The sequence below is a fragment of the Acyrthosiphon pisum genome, chromosome X (genome assembly GCF_005508785.2).
Source record: "Acyrthosiphon pisum isolate AL4f chromosome X, pea_aphid_22Mar2018_4r6ur, whole genome shotgun sequence".
NCBI lineage: Eukaryota > Metazoa > Arthropoda > Insecta > Hemiptera > Aphididae > Acyrthosiphon > Acyrthosiphon pisum.
Window position 1 is genome coordinate 10,876,672 of NC_042493.1, and position 16,542 is coordinate 10,893,213.

Consider the following 16,542-nt stretch of genomic DNA (forward strand, 5'->3'; position numbering starts at 1 on the left):
ATATTTTACTATTTCATTATAATAATAATATCATTAGGGAATAGATCTTATTGCACTTGCAACTTTTCTTCTACTGTTCCAATTTATTGCTAAGTAAGTTTTAAAATCTAAAACTTTTAGAGCAATTGTTTTTAATTTTTTGGTTTTATTACAATATTTTGTTGAATTTACTCATTTATAAAACTGTTTTAACTTTTTTTCAATTTCGTTCATATAACTTTACTTTGGTCTATATTCATTGACTCCAGATCAAAGTATCTACATTCGAATATAAACATTCAAAACATATTTATTATTTTTTTAATATATGAATATTAATAAATTTAAATCTTATTTGAGAAAAAAAGATGAAAAAAAAAAATGTAAAATAGTTTATATAAAATATATTTATACGAAGTACACGCTGTAAACTATAAAGTAAAAAAAAAAATAGTAATAAATGGAAAATATTTATAACGGAACGCTGATAGTTTTTAGAGTAATTTTTGGTATTTTTTAATGTAATATTGCAATCAATTTTACTGCTTCAACATCTGTGGCCTAATTATTATCATTCATTATATTAATTTTAATAAAATATTCAATAGATGAATTATTATAAATTATTCATGATACCTACAAAAATGTAACAAAACATAATACATAATAGGAACTTACTTCTTATACATTAGTTATAATGTTATGAGAATTAATATTATGATTCCACCAATGAATCATAAATAATTATGGAATTTTTAAAAGCTTCAGAATTGATACATCTCAAATAAACATACAATAAAAACCATATAGTCCTTGTAACGAAAAAAATACGTTTGTACAGTATCCATTTTCTAGATATTCTACATGAATGTTATATAGTACATAATATTTATATAATTTTTATATTATTATTAAATATTAAGTATCAGTATTATGGTCAATACCCAAAATTTAAAATATTATGAAAATTATTAGATATACATTATGATAATTAAAAATGAGATAAAAGTCTTCAAATTTAAATTTACAAATTGTACAACAAATAATATTCATAATATATCAAAAGTTTAGACCCAGCAATGGTTAGAATAAATTATTAATTTAATTCAAAACCACACATCGTATAGTTTTTTTTTTAATTCTATTTATTTTAGAATTATAACTCCTAAATGTAATATTAAAAGACACAGTTTTATTTTGTTTCAACCTTTTTTAACGTTCATTCCATGGTCCATTTACATAAACCTTTGGACGTTTTGAAATTGATGGTCTCAATAAAATATAAATTGTACTGTACATAATTATTTTATTTTAAATTTTACCTAAATAAGAAAATAATAATATGTTTTAATTAAGACTCGTAATTTTTTATTTTTTATTTTACGAGAATACCACAATAATGTTTTTATAGAAGGTGTTTTAAAGTAAATTATTGGACCACAAGGCACTAAGTAAACGATAATTCTGTAACCTTGAGAAAATATTGTAAACATCGCGAAACTTAAAAGCTTAATTAAAATAAAAAGTAAATTCATAAAAAAAAAATAAGATACGTTTTTATGTAATTTTAAAATTTCAAAGTCGACCATTTTACAATTTCCAAGTATATTGTAAAACATATAATAGAATAATAAATACGAGTTATTTTTTGATTTACTATTTATTTGCACGATTTAATGTGTTTGTTAAAATGTATTGGATATCAGTTTTATTACACAAAGAATAAATTAAGAAAAATGATGATACAAGCTTTATTCATAATTAATTCTTAATTGAGTTTTTTTTAATTTTTAACACTGCATTCTTAATGGTATTTGATATTACAATGATTCATAATCAACTAGGTAATTAAATTTCCCATCGCATTTTCAAATCATAAAATTCTTCCAAACTTTTAAAAAGATTTGATTTATTACCTATATTAAAAACGTTATATTGTGAATTGAGTATAAGAAATTACTATACAACTAAAACACTTCCTTATTATTATTGTAATTATTATTTTTGTCTTTTATTCTTATGCGCAGACCTGTATTTAACAGCCAGGAAGATAGATATGATAAAGGAAGAATATAATAAATACCTAGCTATAAACTTAACAACATTTAAACCAATATTTTTCTCATTTTAAAAACAATTTATAATAAAGCCAATCAAATTGAAAAATATCCATTTATCGTCTATTGGTCTATTGAGTATACCATGAGTTCTGGATGAGCCACAAACATAGATAAATATAAATGAAATAACTTTTTTAAATTTAAAAATTCAACTAAAAAATGCATAAAAATAATTCGCTTACACTTTAAGCATTTATAATATTATGTTGTTGTATTATTGTTATTTTTATCCTAAGTGACGAGCTGCCTTGAATATTAAACGAATTTCTCATAATATGGCAATCCTTTTTTTTGTTTATAATAATTATTAGTATTGGATTTACATATAATATTTCCTCAAATTTGTATTTATATTATGTATAATATTTATTTATACAGCTTTGTAATAGGTACATAAGAATTTACGGAACTTTTTCCTTTTTGGATTCACTAGCTTCTCCGATGTTGTTTGAAAACCTTTTACGTTAACTTAATGAATAATTCTAAAAATATGAAAATATATTCTATAATTATAGCCTTAAATTCATTTTTACACTTTTCCTAAGTTAAATAAAAAGATTTAACATAATAATATATGCATTCTAGTAATCTAATGGTATACCAGGCTAAGAGGTAGGTACATTCAAAACACTTAATTATTTCTGAATGATTGTGGGTGTCAAAGGGTATGTTCGTTGTGAATTTTCACAATAGTCAAATAGAATAAGAAGTCAATTAATATTTTATTAGACATTTACACCATTACTCCATTAATATAGGGCTTTTTAATTGTTAGTCACTGAAATCAATGGCGTATTTTCGAAAAACATCTTGTTAGTCTTGCATTTAAGACGAGCTCATACACCTTGTAATATTTAAATAACTTTAATAAAATATTAAATCAATGTTTCCTAATTCTACTGATAAAATAAAACCCATAGTTAAATAACTTAAATATTAATCAATTTTCGTTTAACCTGAATTCGAAACCACCTTTTATAAGATTTCCTTGGCATATTCAATCATAATACGATGATACACATCAAGCATTTAATATTATCATAAAAAGTATTCTTAATCCCAAAAATGATGCCACTGTTGTTCGACAACTTACTAAAATGTTCAAATGTGCTTACATTGTTTTTCCTCAGTTTTTCACATTTTTTCCGAGCAGAACAAAAATCGTTGCCCTTCTGACAATGACGAAGTATCATATGTTTCTAGTTTACAATCGATAGAAAAACTATGATAAAAAAAGTTTATGTGCAATAATTTTACAACACCAAGAAATGGAACAGAGACAAATATATAAATATTACACAGCTAAAAGTTTGTTCGGTTATTCTCAATAAAAACGTTGCCTGTACAATGGTTGCTTCTGTATTAAAATTAAAATACCTTTCAAAATAATCTATATAATCTCAAAGAGCGATACTACTATTGTGCCAAGTAGAATTGTATAAAGTCATAATAAAACGGAAGACTGTTATTATGGTTTTAAACTTAATTTTTTTAATATATATATAATATTGTATATTTAATAGATATTGTATTCCGAATCTCCAACATTGGAATCATAGTTGAACGGATATAATTTACAACAGAAACGTTAAAGTATCAAATTTGAAAACAATAGTATAAAAATAATTTTGAGTCAATTAATCTAGATTCATTTGAAATTAATTATTTTTTTTTATTTATACATATGGAAAGATTTTAAGGGGTGCCTTTAAAACTTTAAATGGGAAATATTATTTTTAAACTACGATTTATATCCAGTGTAATTTTTAATACATTTTGACGCGTCGTTTACATTTATGTGTCAATAATTGAAAGAGCTGTTGACATTTAAATGTCGCTTTTAATTTTTAAAATATCAACAGCTAATGTTAAAATTGTATATGTATATTATATATTATGCTCCAGACCCTTTACCTTAAGTAAATAATGAATAAGTGTGTGCAATCGAAATCGATTTATCAATTTATTGCAGTATTAAAATGCATAATCGATTTAGCGTTTGATATAATCATAGATTATTATGTATAGTCCGTGATCAATATTATGAGGTACGAGTAAATTATGTACTTAGTAAATTTATCGATGATATTATATAATTAGTGATAACCAATAAAGTTTGGATAAGTTCCTCAGAACAACAATTTATAACTACAACTCACTTACCTAAGTACAAACTTTATAAGCTTAAAAAAAGCAAATAACTAATTCATGCAATTAATTTTTTTTGATTTTAATATTTGAGAATAATTCTTATTTATTTATCTATATAATATATAATTTCAGTTTCACATAAGTCATGTCTTCCTAATTTAAATATTTCAAAGTTAAATAATCTGTCACGTAAAATTTGGAAGACCCTATTTTTAAAGGAAATCTAATTCAGTTTTCAATGTTTTTTCTTTTACATCATATTATCAGTTACAGTGTTTTTTTTGCATTTTTATACTTACTCCTTGAAACAGATTATAATATTTTCTATCATTTTTAAATCCAAAATATAAAGAATACTGTTTAGAATATCCCTCATACAAACAAAAAAAAGTCCCCACTGAATATTATATGAACAAAATAGTATGAAATCAATTGCACAATAAATATATTATTTTATAAACAGCATTAAATGATGAATACTAAAAAATAAAAATAAAAATGTTTGCATAATAGTTATTATTGTCTATAATACAATGTATCAACGAATAATATAATATAAGTAAATAAATATGGACCTAGACTCAAGTAACACCTACAGTGGTAAGAGCTCGATGATTTATAACACGTTACACCTGCTGTTGTCAATCCAAAATATTCACATCTCACTTGACAGCTTAAACAAATTGTTATATTTATTATTAACATTTGTATTTGTACAATTGAGTTTTTTTTATCACGCAGTTTTATTTATCATATTATGGGAGTTGAAGTGATTACAATAAATTTACTATTTTCATTCTAGTTATTACAGACTATGTGTAAATTTCTCAGAACGTATTTGTTTGACAATCATATTATTTTCCATTGACATATTTTAAGGAGAAAAAAAGCTTTAAAACTTTCATGTAGTCCTTCCGTAAAAAACAAAAATATTCTTGGATGGTACCATTATACAAAGACGGTTATTTTTCGATTTTCTCAATAATATCACAATGCGTGAGGAAAAACTACTGACAACAATTGACAGTTTTTGAAGAAATGTCTTCAAGCGTTTGGTTTTACCCAGCTCTGCTCAGTATCGTTTTTCAAATACAATGATTTATTATTGTTTTAAAATTTAATTTCGTGCAACTAACCAATATTAAACGGTCATGTGATCGGAGTTAGAATAATTTTCACTCCAGGTCGTCTTTATATTGTATCTGGAGATTCATAATTTGATTTACGCATATATATATAAAAGTGTGTGATTCTTATGAAAATAAAATTATCGTCTAGATATCAATACCTATCGTATAATAAATAAGTCAACCGAAAAAAAATGTCATTGTTGGTCACAAATTCACAATCATACTTTATTGATTGATAGTTACCTTTAGATTTGAAACATCCAACGTAAATGATAAAACAGTTTTAAACTACAGAAAAGGAAATTGAAAACTTTCCCTCCATAGTATACATATTTTTTAGTACAGGATCGCTTTTCCCGATAATTGAGGACACACAACGACACAACCGACACAACCAATACGGACAATAGGTTATATATAAATCTATGTATTTACAATGTTATTCTTTTGTATGAAAAATGTGTTGGTTAGATCTCTGAGTAATGAACTATTGCAAATTCAAGGTTTTTTTTTAGTTTTTCTACTATTTTGTTTCAAGCAGACAATCAACATTAGTTTAGTCTATATCTTAAAGCTTAATGTTGCAAAAAGTGTTTTAACAAAAAAAAATGTATTAATCGATATTCTTCTCTAAGTGCACATTTTTTCTGAAGATATATTTAACTATTTGAAGCACAAATTATTCTGTCAAAAAAGCTCTTTCAAAACTTTGAAGTATAAATAATAAGTACAACACAAACAATACACGAGAAAAGTTAGTTGCACTCGTGTTATTGGTGTCAAAAAATGTAGTTTTGCAGTAAGTTATTAATCTCGACATTATATGTTTGAGTATTTCTTAAATCAAAAGAAACAAAAAAAAAAATTTTAGCTTGTATTTTTGTTACTTTTTGTATTATAATTAATAACAAAAAACTGTGTTTAAAATCTCGTATAATATTATACAGGGCCGCATCGGCCTCCATTTTCCAATATTTTAATCTTAAACTTTATAATATATATCTTCAAAATTAATACAATTTTAAGTGTTTTTTATAAATTATATTATACCATTATTTGAAATAATATAAAATATCGGAAGTCTTATTGTTTCAGATAAAAAAAATAATTATCAAAATCCGACAATTATACAAAACCTGAGAAATGTTCTCACAAAGTCAATTTTTTCGATAAAATACACCCTATCAACCCCCCTAAATAGGTATCAGGTAGTAGATTAGTGGAAAATTATTATAATTAAGGTAGCAGCTAAACTATAAAATTGTATAGAATTACTGAAAATTTTAAATACTGACACCGGGCCGCTTATATGAATTAAATTTTTATTTACTCATTATTATATAAATTCATATTTAATAAGCAACATTTTATAAAAATACATTAGGTACTTCTCTACATCCAGAATTATAATGGTTTAAGGTCTCACTTATATAAATATTAAATTGAAAATATAAATATTGTTAAATAATAAACATTGCAAATAATTTTGATTGCGTAAAAATAAGTACTTTCGTCTATACGTTTTAAGTACTTATTTTATCACTTTTATCCACCACATTTTATAGTATTTTACTTTATCTGTTTTACTATAGTATTAAATTCTATTTAAATAGTCAGACGTAATTCTTACAAAAAGCAATACATTCATAAAAAAATTAATATTATTGTTTAAATAAACAAATAAGAAGGAAAACAATTGAATAGTATATATCATTTTTTTTTTAAATAATTATCGAATAATGAGTTGAATGCATAATAGTATTATACATCAATTATCTTGGAAGCAAACAAAAATTTGAAATTTTCCGCGAGATAATTAATAAAAAAAAAAAAAATGTGAAACCATTTCCAGATTCCAGTTAAATGCGATAGCAGTGTAGTTATCCGGTTTACGTCTTGTACTTGATTTATAATATTTTATTTGTCTGTAGTAGTGTAGTACCTACTATTAACTAACTACAAATAAGCTTTTGCCAACGATGAGCTCCTTAAAAATAAAACGACCACATTGCAAACATTGCAATTGAGTAACATGATAATTTTTAATTAAAAAAATAAAAACTTGTGTGCCAAAAATCCAAAAACAAAAACATGTTCTTATAATATCACATAGTAACATTTTCGCGTGAATCAGGATATATAATTATTATTATTCCCCTCCGATTTTGTGGGGAAAAAAAACATATTATTTATATGCATTCATCGTTGTTTGAACAGATACTGAAATGGTCTGCTTGTGAGGTACACCCTTACGCATAATTTGTCCTTTTATTTATGACCATTTTGTGAATCTTTTCACTATTAATGCATTCAAAAATTCTACTTTTGTATGAAAAAAAACAACATATATATGGCATAATCAATTGAAACGAGTGTACGTTTGCTCAGCTGAATGTATACTATAAATAATTACAGTTTTTTGCTAACCTTTTTTGCCAGTAGGTACATGGCATCAGATTAAAACAGAGTTTGTAGAATATAAATTCAACCATCCTTTCGTTGAGTGTGTAAAAGTTTTAAAAATAGAATTATTATGCTAAAATATTAAACAATATTATATAATCATTTTTATGGGGAGCTCGTGGGGTGTGCGACGACTTGAAATATATTTTACCATAGTTTTTAAGTCCCAATATCCAAGTTTTCGAAACTTTTAATATTCGTTATTTAGCGTGGATTTAGTATATAAAGTCTCGAGAAAATTATATTAAATTTTAAGTAGAACTTGAAGAAATATTCAATAAAAGCTATAAGCTTAACAAAAGGATACAAGTTTTTAAAAGTGTTTAAATAACAGATTATCAGTATCTATTCAGTTCGCATCCAACAGATTCATATCAACTATTCTCTTAAAATGGAACAATTATTAAATATTAATTATCAACTCAAATATGTATTTTATAAAACAATTAAGTGGGAAATATAGTATAATATTAAGTCTATAGTAAGCATTGACGGTAAATAACTCCCAAACCTTTCAAGACGAGATTTTCTAAAAAGAAAAAGAAAAATGACATAAATAATAATAAATCAACACCATTTAACATGTTTTAATTCACTCATTGATGAAATGTCCTCAATGCTGAAATCTATTTTAGAAGTAATCGAAAAAGTTTTTTTTTTTTTTTTAAGCAAGAATTTTGAGTATAATTAAGTCAACCACAAGTTATAATCATCCAGTTTCTCGAAAACATTTTTTCACGTATCTATTTGTTTTGACACTCTAATTTATCACAATAACATAGTAGAAACTTTCCCTTTTCAGTGATGTGACGTGTGTATATTTTTAAGACGTTAAATGTACGTGAAATCATTTGAGTAGAATTTAAATAGAAATTGTTACATTTATTTTGAAATTTAAAATTATAAGAATCCATATACTACTCTGATTCTCAAACTAATATATTGTAATCACACTTGTTAGTAACATTTAAAAAATCTTAACATTTATTAATTTATTTACCTCAGGAACTTTTTTTATATCTTAAATACTCGACATTTCAGTGATTTTACTAATTCAAATTTAAATTGTTATTACGTGTATAAATTATGTAAAAACAATATTATATTATTATGCATATCTCTCATATCTTCTGAAATGTACCATTTTATTGGGTAGTAATTTTATTTAAATGTCAATCTTACTTAAATTCTACAAGTACAACACAGTCGTCTGTTACTGTGTATGAAAATATTCTATAATATTATATTATAATTATAACGAAATCATTTTTTGAAACTCCAACTGAATATATTTAAAAATAGATACTTTTTAAATTTTTTATTATTTTATTAATATATTACATATTATATGAGTATAAATTGGTAACACATATCAAAGACTCACTGACATGTCCACGTACTTACATGTCTGCATACATTGATAAATTTATTAGTTTACTCCTAACGTCTACAGTCTACATTCTTACTACTTATTACCAATTGATTTATTAAATTTAAATTCGTACATATAAATACTTATATTTGGTTAGGTACAAATCTTATTGGATAGTACGATTCAATAATTCTTATGACAAAATATTTGCCATTATCTTACACCTTAATAATTTATCAAGAAACATTTTCGACAAGACTGTTGTGGTTCTTATAATATTTAAGTTTCGTATTAAGTGTATTAGTTTACACGTATTTGCGTGTGGGCGTATACTTTAATTTCAATTCAGCTGAGAGTTACTCGATGGTTGAGTTATAGAGGCGTCGTAGTAATATATCGTAGGCATGTAAAACAACTATCTCACCAATTTTACTCTAGAATGTTTATTAAGTTTATCGTAAACTTTGTTTGATTAAATTCGGCTGCCATCGGCCTACCCTCGGAGGAAAGTACTTGTGCATAAACTTGTAACACAATATCATAAACTATACACTCGATGTCAAAACTGTTCAAACACTTTAAATTTTCTTTTTTTAACGGTACACACGATATTTGTATACATTCTTCTCGAGTTTAATACATTATTAATAATAAGTACAACGCAATTATTGCCGGACTATAGAGTATTAAAGTACAGTGTAAATATTAAGTGAACAGACATAAGATTTTCCACAAACAATAATAAATTAACATTGTTACAAAATGTAAATGCTTTAACATGATATTAAGTTGGTCCGGTCGAGTAAATTAATTTATTATCATTTCCTTGTGATGATAACGATATTAATTTATTATATTATGCTATAAATTTTATATGGATTCTAAATTTCTTCGTAGTGATAAATTAATGTCCTAAAATGTATACTCGCTTCCTGACTCTCGTGTACACAAATAACGGGCAGACATGTATTTATATGGATACCTATTTAATGCAATTCGTAACAAAGCATAGTAACATTCATAGTTAATTTTAAGGGCTACACTTTAATGCCGTCATTTAATGTTAACCACATATTATTGAATTCTCGAGTCACGTGTATTTCTCAACAGTTTAACGTGACCATACCTATGTACAATGATGAAATCAATATTTAATTCGCAACGATATAATAGGCTGCATTCAATTAAATCACTCTGGTACGTTTCCTATCTACAAACGCTTTCGAGTGCGTTGATTGACATGATACATGAAAAGAACGGTAAACCCGATTTTCGTTAATTTTCCCAGATGTGATAGGTACTTAATGAAGTATTATATACATTTACTTCTTTCGGATTGAAAATCTCAACTTAAAACTCCATGACTTGATGAACACGCTGGTCCACTTCACAATAATAATTCTTACTCAGCATACATAACAAACATTGTTTCACAGACATTATTACATTCTTAGTAGGTATCAATATCATTATAGTTTGATGATCATCATCAAATCACATTTCAAATACATTGCCTTAATGACGATAAAAACCAGACGTGATTTATTAACTAAGAGTATTATATATTGGTGATATTTAAACTGTTCATGGTCTTGAGCCAAAACGGGTTTAGTTGGTAGGTTAGGTTAAATATTATAAATATTATAATCTTATAAATAATATAATTGGAAATTGTCTGCGTAATTTCCGATCGTCGGTACATTAACATGTAAATATTATAGTTTGAATTATACCTCTACGAGCATCGGGGAGCTTAACAATATCCATCTGAAATAACCTAACTTAATCATACGATGATGATGATAATAATAATAATAATAATAATATCCGTCAGTCGGTATATACTTCACTGAGCTCGGATTAGAGCTTGAGTAATATTTTACTAATATGTACCTGGTTATATTATAGTGAAACAGAGGTTAATTCATATTATATTACATCAAATTGCACATAAACAATATCGTAGGAGTAATAACCATGACGTATCTACCGTGTATTTAAGATTTTTTTTAAAATGTACCTTTCAAAATGGTGTTAAATTCGCTTTAGCTATCAAATAAGAACGTGTTGTCAAAGAGTTAAAAAAAAAAACCACACACATTCGATCGTTTCCGCTATTTACCGTGAACGCAATACTGAGCTTAAAGACCAGGCGACTGATTCAATTTTATCAATAAGACGTTCAATCTTTGAAGTGAGGAAATTGTATTATAGTGGGTACCTAAAGTCTATATTTATAGAATTCAAAACCTGTTATTGATTTTTTTCTTTACCTACGTTTATTATTGTGAAAAACAATTACATGTTTATTTTTTTATTCAATTTGTTCAATGTGTTGTTTTACATAATTTAATGTTTATATATCATATAAATCGTTAATTCTATCTATTATAATAATTAATATTTTTATTCATTTGAATGTCAAAATTTCAAATAATATATATTTTTAATTACAAATAAATACTGTTGACAGTATTCTTAACTAAAACTAATAATTTTAATGTGATTTGATTGAACGCGTACATACCAATTTTTTTTTATGAGTTTGAAAATTTATTTCATCAAAACAGTTATTTCAAAATTCGTATAAATTCCTATTAGTAAACTAAGATTTAGAGTATTTACTCTACGCCATGATCTCAACTATTAGATAGATTCTATTACAGTACCACCACCCGACGGTATTCAAATATTTGGATTATTTTTATATTTCTGGTTATTACGATATTTCACATATTTTAAAGTACATTCCTACTATTATACACCGTCACCGTATTTCGTGTAACCGTGTGGTTCGTGTTCAGAATTTTCTTGTTATTCACCAAATTAAATAATGTTGTTCGGGTAAAACGATTTCACAGGTCGTTAGTAACCACATTTAAATAACCACGGCGGAGTAGTTGAATATTTTCAACTATTTGGTAGGTTTATTGTGGTAACGGGTAAACCACACGGATTGCACGTAATACAGAGACGGTGTAATAGTAGACTGCTACCTTAACTACTGCAACTGACGATCCAAAAACAAATACAATATGATTATTTGTGTGATTCAACTAGCATATGCACTCGTCATTGGATGTAATATTTACAAAATATTAGCTAAGTTAAATAATAATATAATATTATGTATGTTTTGTTTTTTTCCAATTCAAGATGAAACACGCATATTGGGTTGAACATTGGGTCACACTTGACGTATACTTCACGCTGTACTATGCGTTCCGTGTGATCTTCGTGCACACTGGCCCGTGCATATCTCTGGTCGTGTTAAATCTTTTACTGTTCAGGTAAGTAACTCTTAGTATATTTAATAAAACAATCGATCCCGAGTGTTTGTAATGGGTTTGTCCTAAGCCCGGCATTGCATCATTATAGTATTTCACTAATTGGTATAACGATAAACCTAATATAGGTTAAGATTAGCTGCTGTCTGAAAGCACTAAATAAAACCAAGTGTAAAAACGGGACCGTGTTAAACCTAGGTATGTACATTTTAAAATTTCAACGAAACGATTTTTTAGTCATTAGGGCATCGCATTTAATTATTAAAATTCTTGAAATCTTAAATATTACATTAGCCTGGATAGTGTAAAAAAATAAAAAGTTACAAAAACCAAATAGGTTATTAAATTGCATTAATTTATAAATATTTTTGTTTTTATAGCTGTAATGATAATGTCTCATAACTCAAAACAAAATGTAAACATTTTAAACGAAATTCAGTCTTTTATGTTGATAATTAAGTACAAAAATCAGTAATTACATTTTATTTTAAAGTAGAAACAAAGTACACAAAATAATTATGTATATTCATAAGGTTGAACAGTAAAATATACTATTTAATAACAACTATAAATAGTACTTACATGTGGTACATAAGATATTTTTTATAATTTCAAATCAATTTTATTACATTTATCTATGTTATTGAATTTCAATTATTTCTGTAATTGAAATAAGAATTTAATTTAGATTTATTTTAAAATCTATATCTTATATAAATAATTATATAATATTCCCTCGTCGTAGGAAAAACCTATTCACATCAGTAAAACTGATGCATTTTTCCGTTAATTTAAATATTTAAAAAATATAATTTAGTGATAATAACACTATTATAAAAACAGTGTTCTCTTATTTACGCGTTAAAGTTATTGATTTACTATACTAAAATGAGTTAAAGTTAATCTTGAAATTAATTAAAAATATTTTAACTCCATTAAAATAAAAATGTAATTACTTTTCCTTGATACGTACACAAATACCTTCACCTCGTCACCTCCATTTTGAAAAATAAAACACTATAAAACCATTATAATAACTTTAATAATCTTCTCCATAATAACCCCAATACCCTTGTTGAAAATATTTTTTTTTCAACATAACTGGCCAATCCTGTTTACTGTCTTAAAAAATCGTTGTAAAAAGATCAAGCGTTCAGTTTTTGAAAAAAACTAATAATATAATATAGACAAATATTTATAAAGTAGATAACAATTCAGAAAAATACTACCAGGAATTATCCATTAGTTTTCAATTACTTATAAGTTATATTGTACAGGTTAGGCAAAACAAGTTTTTATATAGGTATACTTTTTGGTTTCAGGTATATTAAATATTTAAATTATACTTAATCTCGATAAACTAATAATATTTATTTTTTCAAGAATTAAGTTTTAAGATGATAAAAAAAGATTTCATTCTTAATTGAAATATAATAATTTAATGGTAACTACTGATGCCTACCTTTGATATACTTTTATATCACTTTCTTTTGCATACAAACTAACTGTCTGATTTCATTGAACTTATTCTATAGATTTTTATACATCTACCAAACAGTACCTATATGATCTATACTTCTTTAATATATTTTATTTTTTGTTATTTGATCTGTAGTTTTGCTATCCTACATACGAAATAATATGTAAAACTCCTAAACTATATTTTAAAAACAATATGATATTTATACATGTATAGGTTTCAAATTTCTTATTATAATCACAATTTAAAACATAGGTATATGCTTAAAAATGAACAAAAATATCCTTTACATACTAGAAAAAGTGAAATTTTCAGTTTCCGTGGAAACACATTTTGATATAAAAACCAAATGTTAAATAATTATTTTGAGAAGATGAGTAGGTAGGGCCATTTTTTTTTTATTATGTAAGTCCACATTATACATTTGAATATATTTTAAAAAGCAACTAGGTAGTTATACTTTTGGTAAATACATATTCTTAATTCATTTCTTATGATATTTAACATATATTATAAGAGTTGAGATCTTATAAATTATAATTTATTCAGTCTTAGATTTGGGCAAAATACTTGTTAAAAAAAATACCTATACCCACCTACTGAGAACACGATAAAATTGTTTTGTTCGAATAATCTTTAAACATTTTTATTTCGTTCAAATTGTATTAGATTAAATTACCAAAACTCTAATATGGGTTTTCAAGTGTCCAGTTTATATATATGCGTGGAATTCGATTAGATATACCTAAAAGTTTTGAAAATTAATAAGTTACTTTTTTTCATTGCTATAGCTTTTAATTAAATCATAAAATTGACTTATGTTTTTTGTTAATAACATTATGAAGTTCATTCTTTAAAAAAAAAACATCCTGTATTACAAAAAATAAATATTGACACTATAAAACGGATTAAATGTATTAAATGAGAATAAGATATGCTTCGTATAAAATAAGAATAACTTTAGTTTTATTTGGTAATATTATCCTTGTTTATTGTGTTTTAATTAATAAATATAACATATTATAATATGTGTATGGGACGAACTAAGTCACCACTTGACAGGCAAAGTTTAAGCGACATGGCGTGGATGCAATGCCAGTGTTGGGTGCGCTAACTTGTACAGTCGTACGGAATGTGTCTTACATAGCTAGGGTGTGGAAGAGCATCCCACGAAAATGACCACTCAGTTAAGTGGTGGCTATCGAGTTGTTGAACGGCAAGTGGTGGTCCTGAAAAGAATAGTTTGCATCGACAATGGTTTTTGGAGCTCGTTTTCTAGATGTTTTACAGTTGGCTGGTCTTAAGAAAGACAGTTTATAAGTGGTGAGTCATGATGGTAGTGACACGAAGCTCATGGCACCTCGTAGAACGTGTACCTAGTGTCTCGTAGTACTTTGTGAAAAGTGTCCTATCTGTTAGAAGGATGATCGATAAGGAGATGTGGGTGTCTCGTCATAGGATCGCCCATTCTCTAAGAGCTATGATCCACGTCATCGGGTTCATTACCGTGCATTAGTTGACTTACAGGTAGTCGAACTTTTGATTGTTTCTTATGACGAGCAAACGTTTACAGCTGTGCTTTATTTATATAATCGGTCGGCTGGTTTGGACGTTGACGAGTCACTGGGTTCTCTCCATTCCTATACAGCATAATATTTTGTAAATATTTTGGTGTTTGAGTAATGAATATTTGACTAATAATATTGTATAAATATTTTACTCTCATAAAATAATAAAATATTGCACAAAAATGTTGACTTAATATTTTTATAATGTTTCCTTGAAAATATTTTTTAAAAAAATATGATTTAAATGTTTTGTTAATGTTTTTTACAAAATATTTTTAAAAAGTGAACTTCTTGGTCAAAAAATATAAATATAATATTTCCTTATTATTTACACAACTTTTTCAAATATTTTGACAACTATATTGTTTTCTTGAAAATATTTGTACCATAGTTGGTAAATATTAAAATGCTGTGTGGGTTGTATACGTCAGTTGATTTGTCGTTATTTCTCTTCAGTTCTTTGGCTTTTTCAATATTTTATAAATAGTTGTTGTCAGGTCGATAATGGTTGTATAAATGAAGTATCATGCTTCGTTTTGTTATTAGTTATCTGTGCTGAAGTAAGTATGTATGTTAGGTGTGGTATATTAGATATTGTTAAAAAGATATAGATCAGAATCTTAATACTTTAGTTGCCATATAACGTCTAACAATTGATATTTATAGTTCTTGTAACAGATAAAGTTATTATATTTTTTTGTTAGAAAAAGTGTCAATTTTGACTTTTTCCTTGGAGATATAAAGTATTTTATGAATTCAAAATAGTGAAATTACTAACGAATCAGTCCCTTCCTGGAAGAGAGCTTAATAAATGTATCTGTATTAATTTAAATATTCAGATTGGAGTAACATAAAGAAAAGTACCTATTGAACGAATATAATATATTACATAATATATTATTTTGTATAGGTATATTTTTAGTTAGTAAGAAAAATTAGCTTTTTAAGTTCAACAGAAATTTTAGTAAGCATTATTCAAGATTTTTAGAATG

General features: G+C 25.7%; 1 protein-coding gene across 1 annotated transcript in view; it reads left to right on the forward strand.

The window, feature by feature from the left end:
- Positions 1-16,542, forward strand: part of LOC100162115 (sex peptide receptor) — a 229,472-nt gene that overhangs the window by 196,033 nt on the left and 16,897 nt on the right. The window contains exon 5 of the mRNA XM_001944418.5: positions 12,372-12,505. Within this exon, the coding sequence (XP_001944453.1) occupies positions 12,372-12,505 (134 nt within the window). The remainder of the gene's footprint in view (positions 1-12,371; positions 12,506-16,542) is intronic.